This window comes from Opisthocomus hoazin, chromosome 1 (assembly GCF_030867145.1).
Source record: "Opisthocomus hoazin isolate bOpiHoa1 chromosome 1, bOpiHoa1.hap1, whole genome shotgun sequence".
In the NCBI taxonomy this organism is placed as follows: Eukaryota; Metazoa; Chordata; class Aves; order Opisthocomiformes; family Opisthocomidae; genus Opisthocomus; species Opisthocomus hoazin.
Window position 1 is genome coordinate 87,451,787 of NC_134414.1, and position 26,039 is coordinate 87,477,825.

The 26,039-nt window shown below is 47.7% G+C and overlaps 1 protein-coding gene across 1 annotated transcript in view; it reads right to left on the reverse strand.

Moving 5' to 3' along the window:
- Positions 1-20,604, reverse strand: part of ARHGAP6 (Rho GTPase activating protein 6) — a 343,056-nt gene extending 322,452 nt beyond the window's left edge. Inside the window, exon 1 of the mRNA XM_075428390.1 lies at positions 20,095-20,604. Within this exon, the coding sequence (XP_075284505.1) occupies positions 20,095-20,604 (510 nt within the window). The remainder of the gene's footprint in view (positions 1-20,094) is intronic.
- Between the last annotated feature and the right edge of the window lie 5,435 nt (positions 20,605-26,039).

Genomic DNA, 26,039 nt, shown 5'->3' on the forward strand with positions numbered 1-26,039 from the left:
AATTCTAAGATTCACCTTGGTAACTGCCATCTAAGATGAAAAGACTTCAAAAGAAAAGATTTTAAATCTTATATGTTAAATATTCACTGAAGAGTGTAATTTTTCTAGTCCTATTTATCAGATTGCAAGTATTCAACAGAAGGGGAGTGAAAAGTAATTGTAAATGTCTTAACGCCTAAAGCATACTCCCATTTCCCTAATTTCAAACCTACCATTTTGCTGCATGTGCAGAACCCCATCGCTTTTACTCTTTCAGTGAAACAAGCTATTTTAGAAGCAAAGCTCAGCCACCTCCTCCTGATTTTAACACCAGGTGAAGCACATCTTTACAACTCATCTGGGGAAAAAGGTGGAGGAGCAGCGTACCAGGCACCTTACTCACACCTGCCACCATTGAAGGGACTTCCAAGCCAGGTCCCACGGGTGAGGTGGCAGATGCATTGTGTGCGGGCCCTTCAGAGAGCCCATGGGTCACAGGGCATCCCATGGGACACCAGGCACGTACCCTAGGACAGCCAGGCACATTCAGCTGTCTCAGCAGTGCCACCAATGCCGCAGAGCAGGCCTGTGGTGGCTAAGCCTGGGACTGCAGAACTGCCCCACGAGCTTCAACGGCTGCACAGGGTTTATTTCTGTGCACTTCCCACCAACGCAACAAATTTAGAGCTGTCAGGGCAGGCTTCACTGCATCTGCTGCTTGGTCCTTTGCGCTGTCCTTTATGAGATGTTTGTTCAGGTAAAGGTAAATCATTAGATCCCTCTTGGTAATGGCTAACTACCAGGGCAAGGACTTCTGCGAAAGCCATCGGAGCCCTAACAAGGCAGAAATATTGAACCCTGGCTCAGAAGTTGCCTGTCCTCTCTGAAGTTCTCATACAAAGATCTAATCAGGAACACCTATCTTCCACGACAGAAGATACAAATTAATTCATCCTCTCAAGTGACAAGGTCACCACTAATTAAAGTCACGTTCCTGAACTTGCATTTCCAAGTAAGATATGTGGCCTCCTCAATGGTGAATGGGTCTTCAGCTTCTGGTGGTTTTGTTGTGCTTTTTTCTCTTTTTTTTTTTCCCAGTACTAAAAAGTGGCCACTCCAAAACCAATTTTTACTCAAGTAAGTTCCTCTCCCGTCAAAGCAAGTTCTCGCAGAAGTAATCTCTGGACTGGGGAGGATGATACAGTTCTGGAGGGCACCAGGATCAAGACCAGGAACGGTACCATGCAACCTTGCCTATAATATCCAGCAACTTCCTTGTGAGATGTTATTAACCACTACACAGGATAGAAGTTCGACAGTCTGTCTCCAGAAAGGTATTGAATGGAGAACGCCCATCCAAACGAAAGACAGTGTCGTGCTTCAGGGTGCACCTCTCCTTGTCAGTGGGCTGAGGTGTTGAAGAAGACAAAAGCTGTGCCCTGGTCCGTGCCCCGCAGGCTGCTGCAGTCCAGTACTGGGTATGGGCAGGAACGGGGCTCCAGGCAATGAAGCAACTCCAGAGTACTGCGTATGGTTGAAGGTTGGTTTGCCCTTCTCACAGAGAAATAATAAAGAAGGTATTTAGGGAGGAGGCTTACAGCTACTGCTGCTGACAGAGTAACAGTTCAGAAGCAGTTAAGCGGTCATAACAAACAGGTAAGAAACTCCAATGTGCATGGTTAGCAACACTAGAGGCAGCTCAGCACAACTGCAACACACAAACAACCGGCAGCCACTTTCCCCTGCCTCAGCTGCACCTTTATTAAAGCACAGGCTTGAAAAGTCAGTGTTCTCAGATAGTATTACAGAACTAAGTTTCAAGGCAAACATATGTAAACACCTGTTAGGTAAGTGTTAATAATTCACAGCAAGATGCCAGCCTTCCATTCAGACATTTATTGTGCAGAGAAAACATTGTAAAAGGTCCTTGGAATAACCTAAATAACTTTCAAACAAAAGGAATTACTTAGCCTATCAGTATTGTTCATCAAGACTTTCCTTTTGTTTCTTTAAAAAAAATAAGAGGGTGTTTCTGCCTAGAATTTAAATTTACGTACTTAAACCCATAACCTTCTCCCTTTCTGACAATGATGCCTCTGCCTTCGCCAGCTGACAGGGCAGCATCCCCCTCTCGTCCAGCCACCGGGACTCAGGAACCCCCCACATCGGGTGGTACCCTCACAGCCACCATGGCCGTGCGGTTACAGGCTCACACGGTGCACTGTCCCCCACATGCTCAGCAGACCGACGGGGTAACACCACCACTGCTCACAGGGATCAAGGAAGAAGCCCGTAAGACACCTCTCTGGAAGGGCAGTAGCATGCCCCAGACAGACAGACAGACAGACAGGTTCCAGTTGGGACAGGAGACAAATGGGGTGTTGAGGTATCACTACAGGGCAGTAGCCAAACTTGGTTTAATGCTTCATCTCTGGGCAATCTCACTCATAAAGGCTGTCAAACTGCTTTTGCAGTGCAAGCACGATCCAGTACCCCAGTAAGGTACAGCATGTGCTAATGAAGCAAACGTAGATGTTGTGGAGATAAAAGTAGACGGATACTCAAATTCACTTACTTTTCATTTATTATTACTACAGTTTCCCAGTACCTAGCACCCTCCCCTCAAGACCTTATTGGGTTTTATTAGATTTCTTAGCTTAGTCACTGCAGGACTATGGCTGCACTGCTTTGGGACCCGAGCAGACCCAGTGCAGTAGCCCTGCACTGCATCACATCACTTCCCAGCTTAGACCAGAGACCTTTACACCATGTTCCACCGTGCCTCTAGACATACTTTCCAGTACATGGGAAAAAATTGATGCCTCTGGTGGAAAAGGAGGCAGGACAACTACAAGAGTCAGTACATGCAGTATTCCTCCTATCAACCTACTTACGGCTAGGAGCTAAAAGAAGTTATACTAATACACAAATTGTCAATACTCAGCCTTTTCAATATGAAACCCAGCTAGAAATACTATGCAGACTTCTATCTTCTCAATGTCTGTGACACTCTCTTTCCTTGCCTTTCCAATGTAATGCTGCTCTAGTTCTATTCCTCCCGAATGCTCCGCAAAGACTATCTGGCTTTGACGGTGTCACCTTTTTCTATGTAGCCCTCCACTGCACCTCAGCCTGTTATTCCATCAAACAGTAAACACATCTCCCCGCTAACTCCACACTCTCCACCATCCTCAGCTACTGCCTGCATTCATTCCACCATGTCAGGTCTCTGTTACCCAGTTTTGTGCACTGGGAACGTCACTTCTTCTCTCGTCATTCTTGAAAAGATTACCCCTAAGTATCTGTATTACTAACCTATTACTCCCATGGCTTGAGACTCTAAAATTTAGCAAGGGCAAAACATTTGTTTGCTGAGGCCACTAAATATCACAAAACAGCCTCTGTACAATTGCTGGTGCAACCGTGTCAATCTGTCATCTCTTCTGTAAAAATTCTGAGAGAAAAAAAGAAAAGGTCTCTTGCGTTTATACAACATCTTGTACAGTGAGGTCCCAACCCACAAACAGGGTACCAAGACACTATGATAATGTAAAAATCACCTCTGCAACACACAAAGCCACCAGCAGTGCAGTGATGCCCACACAAATCCTCTGGAATCTGTGCGGATTTTCACTCTGTCGGATGCCCATTTCTGTCCCTCAACCCCCTACAGCCAGGGAAGAAAAAACAGATACTCTTATCACTCAGCTTTACTGTCTCGTCCCTAATTTGGGCATAATCCCAGTTTAAACCAGTTATCTAACAGCTAAATATAATTTCTGTAGGCTGTGTAGTTTCCAGAAATAACTAAGGCTGCATCCTCATCCCCCCATCAGGGAAACACCCAGAAGCACTTGCCAAATCCCACCCCACCCCACTGCCCTACTCAGTAGGGCCATGTGGCACAGAGACCCAGCCCTCTCAGCAGACACTTCCCATGCTCCTGCGTGGATTAGCCATCAAATCCACAGGCTCATCTACAGCTCTGATATTTCGAGCCTTGTCCTTTCCTGGTGCTTCAATGAGACATCCCTGCTTCGGCAGGAGGGTTGGACTAGATGACCCACAGAGGTCCCTTCCTACCCGTACCATTCTGTGATTCTGTGATTCTGTGATCCCCAGGCAGCTCCTAAGGACCAAGCCATTGCCTGCCCACTGCTTCTGTCCCACTCCTTGGGAGGACGTCAAAAGATATTCTAAGAAGCATCTAAGCTATGCATACTGTAAATAAAACATCTTCTTACAGAGTAGATGTAGCTCCAATCCATAGTGCGAGGGAAGAAGGCAAGGGCAAAAGCTTTCTTAGTCCCTGTAGTAAAATCTGCAGCTGATCCTTCTCCAAGTTGGGTAAATCAATTTCCCCCTCAATGGTCTTGAGCACTGCCTCAACTCTTCTGGTTCAAATATTTCCTAAAAAGCTGGGAAGAACAAAAGCTAAACCAGAAAGTGAGTATTTCCAGAGTTATCCTAATACAAAGCATGGGAAAAAAAAATTCTTCACTTCTTCCAAATTCAGTGTGTTAGATCCTTTTCTACACATTGATGCTGCGCCAGTTGAGCATAAATCACCAGTTCCTCACTCTGAAGCAAAGACAGAAGCCCTCCAGTTCTTTCCGGAGGCCAGTGATCTCCAACTATTTGATCTCGCAACTGCTCACGTGCCTCCTGGCTCTGGAAGCTCTACATTAAAAGGCATCTGGAGGAGTTTGGTAGGGACACCTAATGCCCTCTGAATCAAGCATGGCGATCCCTGGTGCGGTGGAACACGCAGCCACGGGGTGGCTGTGCTGGAATGCAAAGCAATACCCCACTGACTCACCACACCCAGCATTCAGACACGCCTGAGGAGCCTCAGCTCTACCCACTATGAACTTCACCCACCCTGCTCTGCAGTGTCTCGTCTCCAGGAAACCGCATCTCATAGCTGAGAGATGTTTCCTGACAGAACAAAGACAATAAAACCTTGACTTACTACTGAGAGATGTATATTACTAAGCAATGGCACATTTTACAAGATATTTCTTTTCCTGGGCATTTTACACTGAAATTTTTTATAATTAATATACAGATTTTTAGTAACTTGGACTCCAGATGTATTTAGATTGTTGTGACATGGTGAAACTAACATTTTTCCATGTGGTAATGCTTCATGGAAGAGAAAGATGCAGAAACAAAGAACATTTTCCATGCAAAAAATAACATACCAAACATTATTTGCAAGTTTAGAAAGAAAGAACCAATACATGTATTATACATATTTTTTTTCACAGGTATGACATCTTGTCACAAATACTAAATAATTCCCCTCCAGTTCATAACACCAACCATCCCGAAGCACCCCTGGTTTCCTTTTCCCTTATTGTGCTCACAGACTCCTCCCCTTCCTCCCATCAACTATTTGCAGTCCAGCTCTCCTGAGCAACTACACCTCACAGAAGGTGTGGTAATGTAAAGATGCAATTCACAGTTTCCCTCCTCAGGGGTTCAATGCCAGGCTTCATTAACGCTTGCAAAGCAAATTAGAGCACTTCACCACATAATCTTTGCTAGTAAAACAAGCCCCAGCAACTCAACCACTTCTCCCAGAATGTATACGGTACTTTGAGCAGATCAACACAACAGCTACCCCGGTTCCATTTCCACCTATGCGCAGTGGTCACCAGATCTCTGTTCAGCCATCCCAGTCCTTCCTCCCCAAATATTCCCTGCCCTCCCCAGCAGGGCTTCTCAGTCTCTCTGCTTGCAAAGGCAGGGTTATAAAATAACCAAAATAATGGAAAACATAACCTTCAGGCTTGACGGGAGGTCCCATTACACTCTTCGCATGCTGCTTCTCCCATGCCCTCGATAGCACAAAAGCTGCTTCTGGTGCACCGTCATCCCCAGCCCTCAAGCCTGGAAGGAGACCCCTTCCCTTGCTCCTCTGGCTCTTCATCGCTGGCTCCAAGCAACACGCCAAGCAAACTCCCCTTTGCTTTTCCGCTCTCAGCCTCCCCTAGCCTTGGATCTTCTTTCAAGAGGGGTCATCAAGCAAGCCCCTCTGTAGTTCCCCCTGCTATCTGTCTTCTACAGGAATCTTCCACACTCTCCTTGGGAACATCCCAACCAATTGTTCCCTTCCAGCTTTGCTTTGATTTGCCCCAGATGTTACCAACTACAATTCTCCTTTCCCCCGGCTTCCACTCCATCTGTCTGAGTCAGATCCAGCACAAGAAGAGCTCCCGCTTTCCTACAAATGCTTTGGTCCTATTATAATTAAAGGGGCCAGTCACCCGCTAGCACAGCAATATGGTTATTCAGTGCCTTGATCTCAACCAAAGGACTGTATTTCAAAAACTGTAAGGAAGCCAGAAATAAATAATTCACTGCAGGAGTCTCGTTCTTTTCAACTGTAATTCAAGTGACATCCCAGGCTTGCTATCTACAGCTCCAAAAAAGGTCTATGGCTAAATCTCATGCTGAATGCTAAGTACAAGTAGCTGGACTTCATCCAGAAGAAGGGTCTCCAAGAGCTCAAAGCACTTAGGAAAGCACCCTGGCCATCTGAGACCATAAGAAACTGTGTAGCCACCACAACCGCAGCATGGCCATAAAAATGAGCTCATCACTGCTCCCAATGTCTCTACGTCCAGGGTGCAACAGCTCTTCAGCCTGCCAAGCGATGGGTGCCCTCTCTGTTCCCCACCCCAGCCATCGGGATTCAGCAGGCACGGTGTGAAAGTCAGCGTTTGTGAAGCACAGGCAATACAGACCATGCCCCGTTGTCTCTACCCCCTCCTCCTACAGTGGCACCTTGCTGGCTCTGCTGGGGTTACAGCCTTTGGCAGCCTTAAGGATACAGGAAGGATTTACTCCACAGAAAGCAAGACAATATCCAGCTTCCAGCTAGTTTGTCAGAGAGATTCCCAAACAACCAACCCAGTTTAGATACTTGAACCCAGTATCTAAACATCAGGGAGCTTTGTTTTCAAAAGACTTCCAGAGACGAAGCTCTGTTTGAAAAATACAGCTCTGAAGCACAGCTCCCTGAGTGTCCATTCCAAGCCAGCTATCACAGGGACAGAAGGAGCTGCCAAAGAACAGCAGATCTTCTCTTTTTAATTCCGGTACTTACACCAGATTGTGCACTCTAGAGCAAACACAGTTTCCATTTACCATCAGAGTGTACAAGCTGGATGCTACTGGATTAAAGAAATAGAGTGCACACATTTGGAATGTAACAATGCACAGATACAGCCCCAAGACACGTTTCTAAAAAACAAGCAGATACGCTGCCACAATCTGAAAATAACAAATGATAGTAGAAGGCAAATACAATATAGCAAGTTGTGCTAAAGCACAAAGTAATTGCCATAAAGCAAGCACAAACAAAACATGAACAATATTTACAGAGACACGCTGAAAGCGCTACTGAAATGAGAAACAGCTCAAGAAGACATACGGACAAGACGTAATACCCCTTTACTGACAAAAAGTGGTATTCAGTTGTGTGGAAGACCTCAGCATTACAGACCTCTTCCTCTGGGAAGGAAGAAGAAAGGAAGGAAGGTCTAATTACTATAACAAAAAGTAGGGGTATAAAAGGTCTAGAATAAGATTGTAAAAACTATCTAAACAATCTATGAGCTCAAGGTTCATCCTCAAAAGTGCGCTGGGGGCTTCATAAAATCCCATCGCTAGAGACGATGGTGAGAACCACTCAGGAAGCACAACGCACCCCGGCAGCCAGCAAGGACCACGTGCCGCTGGCCCAACACCGACCTTCCATCTTACCAAGCCACACCAGAGGTGGGAGCTTCTCAGCTCAGCCCGAAGCGTGGAGCAGCCCCAGGACTGCACCTCGGGCGCAGCGCTCCCAGGAGGAAACCGGGACGTCACACCGCGAGTGAGACAGGGCAGGGATGCCCGAACAGGAGCCAAGGTTCTCCTCTTCCAGCAGTGGTGGCACTTCAGTGGCAATCCTGCTTTCCAGCCCTAATGATGCTTCACTTTGCTACTCATTTCTTACGCTGTTTCCGTCTTCTCCCCCTCCTTATCTCCTTTTATTTGAACCACGCAGCTGTAATCCACAGTCACCTTTTTTCTCTTCTGATTTTCTTGTCCATTCAAGGAAAAAAGTACTTAGCAAGACTCCAAAAGGTTAGGACTCCGAGCCATCAAGGCTTCATTTTACTGTGGGCAAGATCCTCCTGTCAGCCCAATTTCACACTCGATGCTCGAGGCCGCACCTGCTTGACAAAACCTCTGCCAGCTAAACGCAGACTTGCCAAAATCTTTTTTTCAAGGGCAAGGAGAAGAGACACAGGAGATCAGATGTTGACCAACATACTCCAGAAGCTCAAAAATGCCCACCACTGCATTTAAACAGCATCAAACTATGCTCTGTGCTCCTTTTAAATAGCAGCGTGGAAGCATTTAGTTCAGCAAGCCAATTTGGTACCAGCTTCTTCCGGGCCGTGTTGCCCCATCTGCCTATTCCAGTTTAGTTTAGCTTTGCCTGATCCCAGTTACGTAACCGTACCCTTAAGCTCATCAGTTGTAAGGTCAGTATCAGGTTAAACGGTTGCTGTGTGAGACAATGCAGGCAAAGCCTGAACTGTCCTACTGCCACACCTACTTTTCTGCATATCTATCTGATGCAATTCCCAGCTCAAAGCTCGGCAGGAGACCTCCTTCCCTTCTCGCACACCTCTTCAATTTTTTTCCTTCTTCCATGTCTTTCCCAGATTATTTTTACTTTCATAATACACTCAGGAAGATGACAAAAGTGAAAGTTAGAGAAGCTAAACTGACAGGAATGCTTCTGTACCATCATTTTACTACAGGCACACCATATGGCCTGTCTCAAGCACACTGGACTACCACGAAACGGGGCAGGAAAAGACAGCAGTGGCTTGCCAAACGTTCAATATTTTTAAACCTAAAGTGAAATAGCCCACAGAAGCAGATGGAGCTCAACTTCAGAGCAGGTCTGTCCCAAGAGCACGTCGTCCTGAAGGTAGACACCTCATCAGCCCTGGGCTCCCCAGTGCTGGAATATGCAGGCAGGCTTGGTTAAATGAGCTGGCAGGAAACCTCCCTGGCAAGTGGTTGCTGAAACTTCCCTGCCAAATCCCTGCTGAAGTTCTGCTAGAGCACTGTCAAGCTGTTTCCGCAAAACACTTGAATCTGAGAAGGGTTTGGTTGGCGTTTTTTCTGAAATTTTACTGACATCTTTAAAAAAGATGCATTTCTTTGCATTTGTGAGACACCAGCAACGTAGCTGCAGTGTAATGCTAGGGTACGCCTCACAGAGTATCGGTCAGCAACAACTTTGGAGAACGATGCAATGAGAGAAACCACTCTTTCTGTAAGCCTGCTTCAGCCTTGGTGCTGGAGAGCATCATACTTCCTGCAGTAACCCAGCAACTTCTGTTCCATCAAAGGCATGTTGTAGCACAAGGAAAGACAGCAGAGTTTTCATTTTACTGTGGGAAGAAATTACACCAAGAGTCACAGAATCACAGAAAAAATTAGGTCAGAATGGACCTCTGGAAGTCATCTGGTCCAATCTCCTGCTCAAAGCAAAGCCAGCTTCAAAATTTGATTGGGTTCCTTGGGGCCTTGACCTGCCAAGGGTTGAAAATTTCCAAGGACAGAGATTCCAGAGCCTCTCTGAGCAACCCATTTCAATACTTAACCGCTCCTGCTGTGAATGGATTTTTCCTTAGATCAACTCAAAATTCCTCTTGATGCAACTCACGACTGTCATTGTGTAACCCTGACAACACTCAGCTCCATCTCCTCCTTAGTCCCTTTGGTAGCTAGTAAAAGTGGAATTACATCCCCCCCGTATTATTCTTCAGGCTGAATCTCAGCCTTTCCCTGTGCATTAAGCTCTCATCCCCTGACTGCCTTGCTGGCCCTCTGCTCCACTTGCTCCACTCTGTCAACATCTCTCTCGCACAGAGGAGCCCAGATGTGGGCTCACGAGGGCAAGGTCACTTCCCTCGGTCTGCTGGTTACCTTTTTTCTCATACAACCCAGTACGCAGGCGTCTTGTTCTCCACACTACTACCTCCCATGGCTCACTAACTTACCCAACTGTTTTTCCTCTGATCCATGTGAGATGGTGTAATTGAGCTGCATTTGGGCTGAAAGACAGGCAGGAGGCTCTGTCCCATAATTCACACCAAGAAACTAAAGTATGCTCATCCGCCACATTCGCTCTGACTCTGTTGAGGAGAGGTCTATGGAACAGAAAGGTTCTGTCTGAGCCCTGACAGAGCATGGAAAAGGTATGCACTCAGACCTCAAGCACGGAAAAGGATCAAGAAACATTTCGGACAGTGTACTGGCAATTTTTCAAACATGCAAATTAACTGATGTAAATCTTACTAACTATTCTACTAAAAAGTTGCTTTAAAATCCTCCATACTAGTTGACTGCCGATTACATCACACTCCTTTAGTGAACACAGAATTAAAGCACGTTATTCCTGAAAAAGTACCATTACTAATTGTGTTTACCTAAGTAATCTGGCCGTCTAACTCTCCCAGGTGGCCATGGTTTGGTACCCACTCTGTAGCGCAGTCCACTTCGTGTATCGTTTGTGAATACGCTGTCCCCCCCTAAAGACCCATGCGACACATCCCCACGGCGCACTGCTACAAGAGCTGTCACTAGATGCAGAGACATGAACATATGCTTGAGAAACAGTAGTGAAGCAATGAGCAAAAGACACACCATATTCTGTCAGCAGGAATGTTATGAAATAGCCACAAGAAAACTCAACCATATTGTTCTAATTTAGGACAGAGTAGATAGGGTCTTATTTTGGAGCATGAAAATGTAATCTATCCCTGTCTCTCTTTCCCCACCACCCCTTTCCAATAACAGCCTGCCCTGTCATCCACATTAAATTAACAGCTAAACATAGTTGACTTCCAATCAGCGTGTTACGAGGATTTAGCTGGCCTATATATACTTACATTTACAAAAGAAATTGTGGTAATCAGACCGAGATCAAATTATTGCCCAGAATCCTTTTAAAATAAAGGGCAGGGAAAAGAGAACGGGGATTTATTTATGATTTAAGGATAAATGTGGCACATATGATCAAAACAACAAAATTTGGGAAGTTACAGCAGATGTGTTAATGCACGTTCTTTAGCTTCAAATTCTCCCATTTCACGTAAGTGACAGCCTGTCCCAGAGCTGGACGGCACTGTATGAAGAAACAATTGCGTATCTTCTAAAAACAGAAGATGGTGAGATCTCTTGGACAATTTGCCCAAAGACTCTATTGTGCCTAAACTCCTATGGGAATACAATTCAGAAAGGTTTATTCAATAAATTAAAAGAAATACCTCCTACGGGAAGCAAAAGACATAACAGAATGAAAAACATTTCCTGTAGGAGGAATATTTTTAGACTTTTAGAGAGAGAGGCAAATGAAAACTGAACAGAGCACTGCCAACTGGTTTCTCACCACATTACTCTCAGCAGGGTGCAACTCAGCTGAAATTACCCTTTAGAGAAAAAAGAAAAAGACAGTGCTCAAAAATCATCTTGCCGTATTACAACAGTGGCAGAAAACAAAGGCATAAAGCAAATAAAACCTGAATAGAGCAATGGAAAAATTGTATTAGTCTTCCTCTTACATAAGCAGTTATAGATGTTCAGTGGAGGTACAGTCCCACCGCTGAAAATTAAATCCAGGAAGCCAGCCCCTTGGAGAAGCATGACTCTGAGGCTGTGCAAAAACAATCTTCATTACACTATTAAAAAAAAAAATGAACGTGTCATTTGTTAGCAAAGTCTGTATCGTACTCTGTATGTTGCTGAAAACCATCTTCTCCATTCATGAGACAAACCATTTATGAGAACAAAAGGACTCATTAACATCCGACTTGGCCAATCCAAATTATAGGCTATAGCTACAGTAAAGCAGCTTTTTTTTAGTATGAACTTCAGGGAATGAAAGAAAGAAAAAGACACTTTATCTTCCTTTTTAATGTTTGTCATGGAGGATAACTGAAGATATTCATGAGAATGACAAGTACAAATGGATCAAAGGTGAGCCCAACCTGAAAAGGTCTGAGTGCACCAAACAGGAACTCATAAATGGCCAGGGGAGAAAAGAGAAAAGCAAGCTCTACCCAACGTCCCAGTAGGTTCTCAGCACGCACAGTGAGAGTTTCTGTGTGGGACTGAGCGCTCCTCTGCATCCTCACTAAGTGCAACGCTCAGAAATCTCTTTTTTGAGCATAAGCCAAAGAGTCCTCATGGACAAACACTGTAAATCAGAAGGTCTTTGCTTTGAGAGGATACAGACAGGGCAAATAGGAAGATCCAGAAAAGACAGTTCAGATTTCATAACTTGGGAGGCTGATGCAAGCCGTTCCCACAGCCAGGACTGTGAGGATGAGGACGCAGAGATGAGAGGTTCACAGAGGGAAACTGATGTTTGTCTCTACGGGCCAGAGGCACCGTACCTAACCTACTTATCTCCAAAGACACGAACATGTGGTACCCAACATCTGGCTCCAGTACGACAATGTGGTGAGCGTCAGACACTGGAAGCTCAACAAATCCTTCAAAAACACTCTTTAACTCTCCCAGGGATTTAGTAACTCCTTGCTGACAACCAGAGCGGAACGGACATGTAACTGCAAATAGCCAGTCCGGATGCATCTAGGAAAAGCTGAAACTCAACCAGAAAGCCTGCCGCGTATATTTCCATTGATACGTATTATTGCTAGAGGATAAGAACCGACAAAAAAACCAACAGAAATTATTTTGAGAAAACACAGCTTAAAAATCTGCACAAAACAATAGACACAAAAGTTTTAAAGAGCGGTGAAGGAAGTACAATTCCTAGGGCTGAAAGATAACTAAAGGCTTTGCTTCCTACCTGATGCTCTGTTTTGGCTAGTAGTATTCGCCCACCGAAAGTAAAGCACGTGCTTGAGTATTCTGTCAGATTAAACTTTGAGAGCTCAATACCTTGTAAAACTGGACGATCAGTTGTAATGTCACATTCCAATGAAGTCTGAATCTTACTCCTTACTGCCTTTCCATAAACCAACTGCCTTCCAGTTTCCATAAACTGAATGGAATATTTGGCCTCTTCTCCCACCACCCAGACACCCGGTTCTGTGAAAAAACCGTGTAACCCAGGGTATACAAAAGCTATGTTTCAAAACACCCGCTTAATTGCAGTGAGCCTTACTATGCCACACAGCCAGAAAATCAAATATAAGTAGCATTATATGATGTTTAATGCGAGTAAGATAGTATTGCCATTATAACCTTAATTTTCATTACCTTTTTACATTTAGACTTCAACTCTGCAACTCTGACACTGATACGATCTAGTTACTACTATACCAGCATGAGTGCTCAGCCTTACTTGCTCAGAACTCCTTGTCAGTTTCCGTTACGATATTTACACCTGGAAGGAAAAAACCCCACAGAAACGTGCTTGATACCTACATGCTTATACAGCCACAACTCCGCAGAAGAGTGAAGAGAGACTCCCGAAAAGCTCTCCACCTGCAAATTGTCACAGCTGCAGCTCTTGTCACACAAGAGTGTCTGCAAAGCTAAATACGCTGCAATTCCATCAAGAAGTCATGACAGCAGTCTGGTTTGTTGATATTTTAAAGGCTGCTGAAAACTACTTTTCAGTCTCATTTCTATTCTTTTCACAAGTTCCTTTCCCATTACTTAAGCAATGCACACTTGGGGAGAAATCGGTCTGTCCTAGCTGTCAACTCCCATATTTTCACCAAGTGTCTTCAGATGTAATTTAGTCAGGAATGGGAAGCGTGATTTGCCAAATTCAGAAATGTTGAATACATCTAGTTACTTTTAACGGCATTCCTCTTCATACAAGATCCACAACATTTCTGCCCACTACATTTTGCAATTATGGAACTCCTACAGCATTGACTGGGCTGGAATTAGGCTGAAACTAATCTGTGCATCTGGTGTTTTAGGGTGTTGTATGGAAGAAAAGAACACAGAACAGTTCAGTGGTAAGTATCAACACACAAAGTTTTTTACTTTAAAAAATCAAAAACCTTCCAAAATACGGTTCTCACTAAAAAGCCCCTCTCAAGGGCAAAAAAACAAGTTAGCAATTTTGGGGATGGGGGCGTGTCCGGTTTTTTAAATGTTTGGAGGAAGACCAAAAAACCAAGGTGACAAAAAGCCAGCTCAATACGCTAGATCCCCATTTTGCTCCCTGGACAGTTAATCGCGGCTCTACATGGGAATTTGTTTAAACCTGCCTTCCATCCGCACAGAAAAACGTCTGGATTAGGTATTAAGGTGCTTAAGGATAAGGATAACAGACACTGAGCTCGCACTGCAGCTACACATCGCTCTTCAGAGATTACTACGGCAAAAAGATCAACCACTGCCGATAGCAATTTAACACATTCCCTGCGATTCCTTCCCAATGACAGACAAATTTTCCAACTGATGGGGAAAGAGTTTCAGAGCATCTCACCACAACAAGCCACACAATAAACACAGGCAAATGCAGAAGCAACAAAGTCAAAAACACGAGGCCATGAGCACAGTGAAGATAAAGCCTGTAACTATGGCATCTGGAGAGTAATAAATATGGCAGTGTCACAAAAGACTAAACGTGGAGGAGGTATTCCACTAATATATTTGCATGTATAGTGTTAAATTAGTTTATTGGGGAGTACTGACCTTTAGGCGATGTGAGCGACCTCAGCCTTCCACAGCAGAGCCTTACCCCTGGCTCCAAGTACAGCCGCTTTGCTTTTACACCTGGAAGGCTTTGGCTTAACCCCCAGTTTGACAACCGTGCTGTCACATCAACATCACTTGAAGTGCATTGCCTAGTGGAAACCAGGGGAAAGCGGCTCTTCACTTACGTATCTCACCCTAGAACTTCTGAAAGCGATGCCTATTTCACGTCTTCTTCATGCATTCGCATGAATAGGAGAAAACTGCTTTCCCTTTCTCTTTCCTGTAGGTAACCTGCCAGTTTCAGAAACTATTTCAATCACTGCTCACGAGCTGAACCGGGGTAGGAAAAATAAAGAAAAGCTCTCCCTCCTCTAAATTTATAACGAACACGTTTTGCTTCTGTAAACCTGACTATGCAATCAGTCTGTCCTCTCTCCAAAACAACCTGTCCCACTAACCTCAGAGGAAAACACTCATTTGAAGCACCCAAAGATGCATATCCACACGGGAAAGTGACCTCTTGGTTTGCTCAATTCTTGAGAAGTTTGCTTTGCCCTTTTTCTCTGAAAGTATTTTTCATGCACGTCCCTCTATCAGTGTAGTTTTGAAGCAAGCACTGGCTGTAAAAAAGCAGAAAGCAGTAAGCTAGCCACTCACAGCAACTTGAAAAAACAGGGTTAAAATTAGTTTGCAAAAAACAGTCAGCGGGAAACTTTGGCAAGCAAGGAGATAGAGGGAATCCAAGACCGCCTTCCCAATGGATTTAAACCTTGAAGTATCAAGCAAGTGAATTTACGGGAGCTGACCTCCCAAGGCACCTACCAGCTACAACCGGTGGTGTGAGCGTTCACTACTTCCGACAGCCGTGCCCTGAATTATCTCTCCACATGACTCAATCAGAAGCTATACAATAATTTAGCTAAACTAATGTTGCTCTGATATGGCAGATGAGGATCTCCAACATCCCTGCAGCTAGCCACCGCTCAGCTGGCCAGCAGCTCAGCAGACCCCGGGACAGCCCCCGGCTTCTCCCCCAAACCCTGGTGAGGAACCATGACGTCCTTCCTTCCCGCGCCCCGGGAAAGCCCTCGCCCGCTGCACAGGTAGGTTGCAGGCTGCACCGGGAGGAGGAGGAGGAGGCGAGGAAGGGCTGAGCCAACCCCCCCACAGCAACCCCAGCACGCCGAGGAGCGAGCTGCAAACTTACGACGGTTCCCCCTGCGTCCCGGCATGCGAGCTGGAAGGCTGCAGACATTACGCTACCATTACTCTAAAAACAGCTCTCCTCAGATAAAGCATATTAGCTGCAGATGTTAACGTTTAATTATTCAGTAACACACGGCGTACGATAGGAAAATAATCAGGCCATATAAGTTTAAGTGTGTAGATTTGGTTTATCATAACAAAGAGATTACTCAGATACATTCACATGATTTGCCATATTTGTTATACACACACTGTGGCTTTCCAGTGCCGACTTTAGGACAGAAGAATACGCAGAAGAATCAACACAACTTGCGACTTCGCACAGATCTATTCATTTTGAGGTGTTTTGAACTTTTCACATGGTAATTGTATTCGAGTCAGTCACTGTAAAAGACTCGCATCCTTAACTAGTATGGGTCTACTCACATAGCTAAGCATAAACGTATGACTAAATGTACGCAGAATGAAGGCATTGAGGTATCTCTACATATTTTTACCACCTTTTTCCAGGATATTTAGTTTACTTAGAGAGTCACTTGACCTTACGAAACACTTAATGTAAGCATAATAGTCATAACAGACTTAATGCTGTAAGCGAAAGTGAATTTTCTTTAAGGAAAATGGCTTAAAGCGACAGCAGAGATCTGACGGGAACTGAGGATGAATGCTTTTCCCCTTGTGAAAAATCCCCCCGGCTTTGCCCCGCTGAAACCACTGGAAATGCTGTCACTGATTTCCACAGACCCAGAACAGGTTTTTTATTTAAGCAGCTTATACACGAGCAGACAATAGAAAAGGGAAACAACGCTTGTCAGCGAGGTAAAGCTCTACTAAAAATAATCTTGGCAACTGTAAAATATTCTTGTGAATAAAATTACACACCAATAAAGAAGAGTCAGATCACTCAAGAGCTAGACACACCTCTGTCACATGATGTTTCACATCCAAAAATCCGCAGATCCAAGAATATAAGCTTGACACCTTTCTTTACATAAAGCATTGAGGTGTGACCTGCTGCTGAAACTGGAAATCCCCCCATGCACTCTGGCATGCCGTTAAAAATTATTTATGAACGGCCACGTGAAAGGAGCAGCAACCTTTCCCTCCCTCGGCCAGCAGACAGGTTTGTGGTACGAACCGCTGAAGTCAAACTACAATTAAAAGAAAAAAAAAAGGTAAAACAAACAATCTGTCCTTCTCCTGACCTCACACCAAAGCTACTACGCACATTTTGGCCTCATACATAGAGAAATTGCAGATCAGTCGGTAAGGGAGCGCTCAGCTTTAGGATCCGAGCCCCTGCGGCCCCGGAGCAGTCGGCTGCCCTGGGACGGGACCCACACGGCTCCCGCGCCGGCGCGCGCTCCTGCAACCCGCAGCCTGGCCGTGTCCCGCCGGACGCCACCGCACCAGTCCAGCCCAGGATGCACGAATGAGGTCCTGCTCAGGTGTCACTATTTTGGGAGGTTCTGAAGAGAAAACGTCCGTGGCATTTTTACCTCTCTTTACTACTCTAGAGACTATGGTAGGGAGAAGCACCTAATTACCACACACCTCTTCTAAAATACTATTTTTAGTGCACAATCCTGTCGCTTGCACAGTGGCTTTAGAGAAATATTTTCCAAAAAGTGCAATTATACTGAAGGTGTTGGAAAAGGAAGCATTTTTTGTAATGGACACTTCTTTTACTCCCCAGCAAATAGGATGGGAATTTTAAGTACTCAAAGCAAAACCTTCCATGCTCATTTTCAGCTTGCAGTCATCTATTCAGTTGTCTTCTACAGCTGAGTAAAACCATCGTCCTGATGCATTTCATTTTTAAGGTTGGAAAAAAACCAGAACCACAGATTTCCTATTGAGAATGCAATAATTTGGATAATGGGACAGTTAAAGCTGCAATATTATAAACAGTTACCTCCATCTCCTTTTCACCCAATAAAATGTGTTTTTTTCATGTCCTCAAGCACACTTGCTTTGCCACAGCTAGGGTGACGGCCCAGAGACAGAGAATCCTTCACGTCCTAAACACTGAACAACTCCTTTTCCAACCAAGACTAGGAAGCAAGTGACTGCACCCTTCAGGAACAATGCTATTTTATGTGAAAACCAGAGAACAGTAGGACGCATGCCTGCAATAAAAGAGGGAATATGGTCAAAATTATGTATATGCAGTTTCATTTAAAATAAAGATTAAAATCATTTATACGCGCCATTAGTTACAACTAAGTTAATATTTGTATAATGCCTTGGGAACAGAACCTCTGAAGCCAGCAGGCATCAGGCTCTACGTCAACCGACGTACAACGCCACAAACCCACACCCTGGGACGACGACGGTGACGACACCTGCCCCCCAGCCGAGGGCTCGTGGAGAGGGGTGGCCCGGCCACCCGCCCAGCCCAGACACAGGGACCTGGCACGGAGACGAGGATACTCGCTTGTCCTGACAGCACCGGGCTCAGACATTCCCAAAATTGCCCTCTTACAACACAATCACATGTTGGGGGGTTTTTTGCCTCATGTAAAGGTGTTTTTTTTTTTTAAACTGTGCGCACACCTGTGTCTCAGTTACTCCAAAAATCAGGCCTCACCAATAGGAAAGGCACCTCCAAAACACAAGACCGCCCTTTGTTAGCATAAACACCCATTTCTCGAATGTACCAAAGAAACTTAACCAGGTTCAAAAGCCAAGTACACAACAACTTGTCAGAGAACAGCGCTGTGACATCACACGAAACCACACCGAATCAGATTTAACTACAAATTACATCACATTGTCATGTGATCGTGTTATTAGCAATATAACCCCTCCCCACAAAAAAAAAAAAAAAGATTTTACTACTTAAAAATCCTAGATACACACCAGACTACGAAAAAAACCCATTCTTTTGAATCTGCAGCCTGAAGGCGTGCTGTGCTACGCTGTTTGAGAACAGAGGTGCAAAAAGCGCCAGGTAAACCAACCCTCACGTGCCCGAGCATCCCACACCCCCGCCGGAGCCGGCGGAAACGGGGAGACGCGCTGACGTTGGCAGCTCAGGGACCGTGCTCCGAGTCTCGGACCCGGTCAGGAAACTCTGCCCAGGAACTCTCACATACCTTACGCTTCTCGATGTTCCTTATCAAATCGTAGGTGGATAAGCAGCCGACTTGCCCTTAATTAGTGTGAACATCTAAAGGTCGTTACCCGCTGTGCCACTGGAGGCTTTTTGTTACTGACACTGCAACTCCCACAAAGTTCTTTGAAATCCCGAGTTTTTAACAATCTTAAAACACAAGCACCAAGATGAAATACTACTAAGAGCGACTTCTGATCACAGGACTTAATAATAACCCCTGCTTGAAAAACTGCTAAAAATCTTTGCTGCCCCTTCCAGCATCAGCCAGCATCACGCCCGAAGTCACCGCCCCAGCGGTGACAACTCCATCCCACCCGGCAGACACGGACAACTTTCACACCCCAAGACAACAGGAGGACACGGGGGGCTCGTCCGGGGCAAGAGGCAGCCTTAAAAACCCTTAAAAAAACCCAGTTTTGGTAATCTTGGGCTGTGACGGTGCCCAGTTTGGCTTTGGATCCCGGACCGCTGTGTAAGGTAACGATTCCTCAAGGACTCCTGCGTCCCACTGAAACGACGGGGCTGCTCTCTTGACACATCTAGCCACTGCCGGCTACGTGCAATAAATAAACACGTCTTAAATGGGAAGGGAAATAAAAGGAAAAGGCTGCCTTGTGACCCCAACCCAAAAGCTCCAGGAGCCACCACCGAGCAGCTGTTGGGGCAACCTCATCACCACGGACAGGACGGAGGATTTCCTCAGACCAAAACAAAAAAATTCCTTCTCCTCCCGCCACGCAGGGCTGCGCGTCACCAGCCTGCCGCGCGATCGCTGTCAAGAAACGGTGCCGCGTCCTTCGCGTGCGCTCCTCCACGCGGCGCGGTATCTGCAGCCCAGCACCGACGACATCCAAGTTAAACGAGTAAATATCCGCTCTGCGGAGGCGGATTTGTCTCGGACTACGGCGGGAGGGGAAGGTTCTCCGCGCCCGGGACGGCCCCTCCGTGGAGCCCGTCGAGGGAACACCGACGGCCGCCGCGCACCCGCCCAGGCCGCTGGCGGACGCCCGCTGCCCGCTGCCCGCGGCGGCCTCGACGCCCCGCAGCCGCGGCCCGGTGGCGGGGCCGGCGGGCGGGCCTACCTCGGACTTCCACACGACGTAGGCGGCGGGGCGAGGCCCGGGCGGCGAGGGCTGCCCCTTCCTCTGCTGCAGCCAGCGCCGGGGCGAGGAGAAGATGCTGTTGGCGGGGCCGGCGGGGCCGCTCAGCGCCGAGGCCGAGGGGGTCCGCGCCAGGAAGGGCAGCTCCCAGCCGGGGCTCCGCTTCCCGCGGGGGCCCTCCTCGTCGAAGACGGCGCTGCCCGGCGGGGACCGCTCCAGCGGGGTGCTGGGGGTGGAGAAGGAGGCGCCGGGGGGCGGCGGGGCGGCCCGGGGACCGCGGCGCTCCCCCGGGGGGCTGCCGGCCGCCCGCGCCCGCGCCGCCCGCCCCGCGCCCTCCCCGTCCTCCCGGCCGCCGCTGCCGATGATGGCGGGGTCCAGGCTGCGCGTCTGGCGGAGCCTCCGCTTGGAGAGGCTCTTGGCGGCGGCGGGGGCGGCGGCGGCGGCCGGGGAGGAGCAGGAGAAGACGCTGCTCAGCAGGCTCTGCGCCGACATCGCGGCGGCCGCTGTCCCGGGAGCGCCGGGACGGGGGTCCCGGGCTCTCGCTGCCTCTTGCCTCCGGCCCCCGCCAAGGCGGAGGAGAGCGGGAGGGGGCGGGGGGCTCCCGGGGCGTCCCCCGCGCCCGGGCTCAGCCCCCGGCGGCGCGGCCCGACGGCGGCACCGGGGGGCTCATGGCGGCGTCCGGCGCTGGGGCCGCTCCGAGGCTGCCGCCGCCGCGGTCACTTCGCTGGGAGGGAGAGGGAGGGAGGGAGGGAGGAGGGAAAAAAAAAAAGAAAAAAGTTACGAGAGAAAGGGGAGGGCGGGAGGCAGCGGCGGAGCTTTTATCTCGGCCCGCCGCAGCCTGCCACAGTCACTCCCCCGTCGGCCGCGACGCGCACGGGAGCCGCTCGCCGCACCCCCGCCCCCCAACCCACCCCGCCGGGTCCCCGTGTGCCCCCCGCCTCTTCCCCAGACGGGGGGACCCGGTCCCGGCGCCGCCCGCAGCCCGGCGCTGCCGCGGGGCCCCCAACGTCCGGGTGCGGGGCTCCGCGGGCAGCGGGGCGGCGGCTGCCGGGCGGCCCCGACGGCGCTGGGCGGTCGCGCTGCGGGGAGGGAGCGAGCGGCGGGGGCCGGTGGTTTCTCGGGGCGATCGTCGCGGAGCCGCAGCCCGGGGAGGTCCCGGCCTGACCGTGCCGAGTCCGGCGCCGCCCGCCGCGTCCCCGTCCCCGCGGCTGGTGGCCGGGGGACCCCCGTCTCCTCCCCGGCCGTGTTGGGAGACCTGGTGCCTCCGGGGAAACCTTGCAGCAATCGGCAGGGTGCTCGCAGTGGGCAGGGCGCGTCTGCCGGGCTGCAGGGACCGGGTCTGCTGCCGAGCTCGACCAGCGTTTATGTTCTGACCCAACTCTCTTTGTCCATCCTGGGCCAGTCGGAGAAGGTGGTCTTCTACCTGCTTCCAGGGCACGCTCCGCTGCTCCTGCCTGATCATGGAGTCAGAGAATCATAGAAGCATTTAGGTTGGGAAAGACCTCTAAGATCATCAAGTCCAACCGTCGACCCAACACCACCGTGTCTGCTAAACCATGTCCCAGAATGCCATATCTACACATTTTTTGAACACCTCCAGGGATGATGACTCCACCACCTGCTGAGCAGCCTGTTCCAATGCCTGACCACTCTTTCAGTAAAGACATTTCTCCTAATACCCAATCTAAACCTCCCCTGAAGCAACCTGAGGCCATTGCCTCTCATCCTGTGCGGAACAACCCCATGTAAGAGGCACGTGGCCGTGAGTCCCACAGGCAGCACCCAAGACCTGTAACTGGGTGCTTAACTGGGTGTAGCTGATGATAACTGGATGTAACTGGTGGTGAGCTGGGTAGGTGATGGAAGAAGAAAGGAGTGGGACAAATGAAGCTAAGCCTCCTCAGGACAAATAGCTAAACTTGCTCTCAGCTCGCTCACCAAGCATAGATGAAGAAACCTTTATCAGGAGAAAGGAACACACTGGCGGACACTGGGAATGCAGGAACAGAGTGCGGGGAGCCGCAGGAACGCTGCTGGCCAGCCAGCCAGCTCCTTCCCCACCCGGAGAGGGGGAAACGGTCACTCAGTCGCAGGGTCCAACTCCTGCGCTGCTCTCCCAGCTGGAACACCGAGTCCTCCCCTCGCTGGAAGCGGTTCAACAGCAATGCTTGTCAGGTTCTTTCTGGAGACCCTGCAATGTCGTTTACTTAGTGTTTGAACTTGATTAAGCAGCAGCTAACCGTTAGCTTCATGGGTGAGTTCAGATCTGTTCCTCTCTTGTCAGTGGCGAACACAGCCATTACATTTTTTCAGGTGAAAAGCAAAACACACAAACCAAAATCCTGGTTTGCTTCCAGACCTATCCTTTCATTTGTGGAGAGAGTGGAAGACACCTAGGGAGAGACTAGCCAAGAGCTCCAGTTCAGCTCTTGGATCTCCCCTATTTCAGATGAAATCACCATCAGATTACTGATTCCATGGGGCCTAAGCATCCTTCTTTTGACCTGTGAAACCACCAGCTCCAGTGTCCCCCTGAAAGTATTGCAGGCAACACTTAAAATTCTTTAGAAAAAAAGACCAGCTGTTTTGAAAAAAATAGGGTTCTTTTACCTCCCCATGCTTCATTTTCTCCTTAAACCCTAGTGCAGGGTTGTGTTGTCCTCCCAGGAGTCCTAGAGCCCGTGCAGGTAAGTGCTCCGTGGCAGCATTTTCTAGTTTGATCAATAGAGGGAGTAGACAGTTCTGTCTTTTGTGACATTATTTAAGGTTTGTGAAGAGAAATAGCACACTAGCCCATTCACTTTAAAAGGGAGGTGTTCTGGTTTTATGTCATGTTTCCAAATGGGATTTTTGTCTCCCCTGTTTTTTTGTCTGAAAAGGAGATTTCCCCCTTATTTTAATAAACTGTTCTATTGCCTGATTCCAAAGACTGATAGTTCCTCCACAGCTAAGGTTGCAGCTGTTTCTGTTTAAAGCTTCATTTTTTCTCATTGGTGCCTTCAGTAAGGTCCTGTGCTTGAGACTAAAAAGAAGGTCTGAAGCATAAAGCAATGATCCGAGTTTGTTTCTGTGCTTCTGTGCCCATGCTAGCAACTTAGTTCAGAGACACATCTACAATACGGTTTTACAGTCATGTGGATCCAAAAATTCACCTTGGTCCTCTACAAACGCAGCATTGGAACGTGATGGGACAGGAAGACGTGAAGAAAAAAGGCAGGGGGGAATTTGGAGCTGCAGTCACATGAGGAGCAGAGAGGACAATCAATCACACCTGCCTCCAAAATCCACCAGCAATGGTTCCTGCTGTTCTCCGTAGTGTGCATGGCTGCTTTAGGCACAGCCAGCTACCCGCGGGCAAACCTCCAAGCGCAGACGCGGATCCTTACACAGCGCGCACACAGCCTGTGAAAGGAGATGGAAACGACCAGGGAAGTGCGATGTTAGGAGCACACACCAGCTTGCAAGTAACTACATGAAATGGGAGCAAAGCATTCTTCTTTCCACCGGCTTCAGCCCAGGTATTACTACTGCCCAGCGGGTTTTGTCCATGAGAGCCTTCACAAAAAATTGGAGGATAGGTTTCTCGAGACAGAGACCTGGAGAATCACAGCTGCGATTCAGTGAGTAAAGCCAGCATACGTATAGACATGTTTCGTGTAGACAACTTCAGTACCTGTCTTTGCTGCTGTCTGTATCTTTTGGGGGCAATATAAACACTTACTGATTATTTTTTAAGTTTTTTCTGTTTATTGTCACTGTTGACTGCATTGTTGTGAGACCTGGCAGCATCACGCATACAGCTAGGCTGCGGGGCTGTGGTGGGCACCGTGGAAGCACCGAACAAAAAAGACAGCCCTAGACCCTCAGACCTTAGCGCTAACCTCCAGCCAGAGGTGAAACCAGCAAAGGGGATCAAGGGCAGCAAGAGTAGCTTCTACCACCATAGTAGCAGTGAAAGAATATAAAAGGAAGATGCGAAACCTCTGCTGAAAGAAGCAGGTGACTTAGCGTCAACAGACAGGGACATGGCTGAGGTGCTCAATGCCTTCTTTGCATTGATCTACACCAACAAAGTCTGCCAGCCCTTGTGCCTCGAGGAGAAGAGAAGCTGTTAGTAGTGGAAAAGGACTGAGGCATGGATCTTCTCTTGAGGAATCCCAACCCATGCAAGCCTAGGGAATGAGGCAGGTGCTCAGAGGACTGGCCGATGTCACTGCAATGCCACTTTTTATCTTTGAAAGGTCGTGGAGATTTGGAGAGGTACCCAATGGCTGAAAAAGGCGAAGTGTTGCACCTTATCTTCCCAAAGAGCAAGGACAATCCAAGGAGCCACAGGCTGGTGAGCTTCACTTTGGGAAAATCACAAAAGCAAGTGCTCTTGGAAGCCATTTCTGGACATATAGAGGAGAAAAAGGTGACTGGAAAGACCCAGCATGGATTTACCAAGGGTAAATCATGCCTAACCAACCTGATCATCTGCCTTGATCCATGGATGATGGGAGAGCAGTGGATAGGAGGCTTCTGGCATGGTCCCCCACAGCTTGCTGGTTGAGACAATTAGATGAGAGAAAAACTGATCGGATGGTAGTGGTTAATGGTTCGTACTCTACCTGGAAGGTGGTTACAAGTGAAGTTCTTCAGAAGCCCTCTTTAATATTCATATCAATAGCCTGGAGGAGGAAACAGAGAGCACTCGCATCCCAGTTTGTGGACAACGTCAAATTAAGGCGGGCAGTCAACACACTCCAGGCTAGCGCTACCATTCAGAGGGCCTAGATAGGCCAGACGAATGGAAAAACGGGAATCCTATGAAAGTCAGTGAAGACAAACGCACTTGGTGTGGACAAACATCCTGCATTTCAGCGGGCTAGGCACTGACAGGCTGGGGAGCAGCTCTGGTGGGAAGGAGCCAGGCACCCTGGTGAGCAATAGGCCAAACACGAGCCAGCAAGAAGCCCTGGCAGGGGTGAAGGCTGACAGCATCCTGGGCTCTACCAACAGAAGGGCGGTCAATAGACCAAGGGGAAGTGATTACTGCCTTTTACACAGCATTCAGTAGACCTCATCTGGAATACTGTATCTGGTTTGGGTACCCCCAGTTAAGGAGGAGCTTGATAAACTTCAGCAAGTCCCTTGGAGGGCCACCAAGACAGCTGGGAGCTGGAGCATTTTCCCTGTGAGCAGATGCCAAGAAAGCTGGGCTTGTTCAGCCTGAGGAAGGGAAAACTAATAGCAGCCTTCCAGTACCTGCAAGGGAGGTCCCCTCCAACTTGAAAGACTCTGCAGTTCTAACCAAATATCAATTTTGGGTTAAAGTCAAGAAAACCTTAACCTTCGGAAAATTTTCAGAGATTTTGTATAAATGTGTATCACCTGACTTACTAGCAAGCTTGCTGCATGGGCACGTTAGAGAAATTAATGGTGTTATTGTACTTTTAACAATCTCCATGTTATTCATGCCACATTAATCTGGAATTAGAGGGAGATACTGGACAGAATTTAAAATCAAAATATTGAAAAGCTCATCACAGTTGCACCTGGTTTGGTAGCTTCTTTTTTTAATTATTTATAAAAATATGAATGTGTTTATCTCAAGAAATAAGCAAAGACTATTTTGTTCAGACTTCTGAACAAAATCTCTGAAAAGAAAGGTGAATTAGAAAATAGGAGCATTTCGCTCCTCTTATTATTTCTTTAGAATTTATTAAGCGTAAAAAACCCCTAAGCCACTCTTTTGCCTTACTTTTTTCTTACTTTTGAACAAAAGGATGTATATCTAAAATTCAGCTCTTCCAGTTTTCATGTGAAGTCGGGAGAGCCGTTATGTTGTTTAGAGGACTATTGTCTATATTACAGTGGAAGTGATATATAGGCATTTCAGCACAACGTCTGTCGTGTTAAAAGGGGTAAGGGAGTCTGATAAGCGG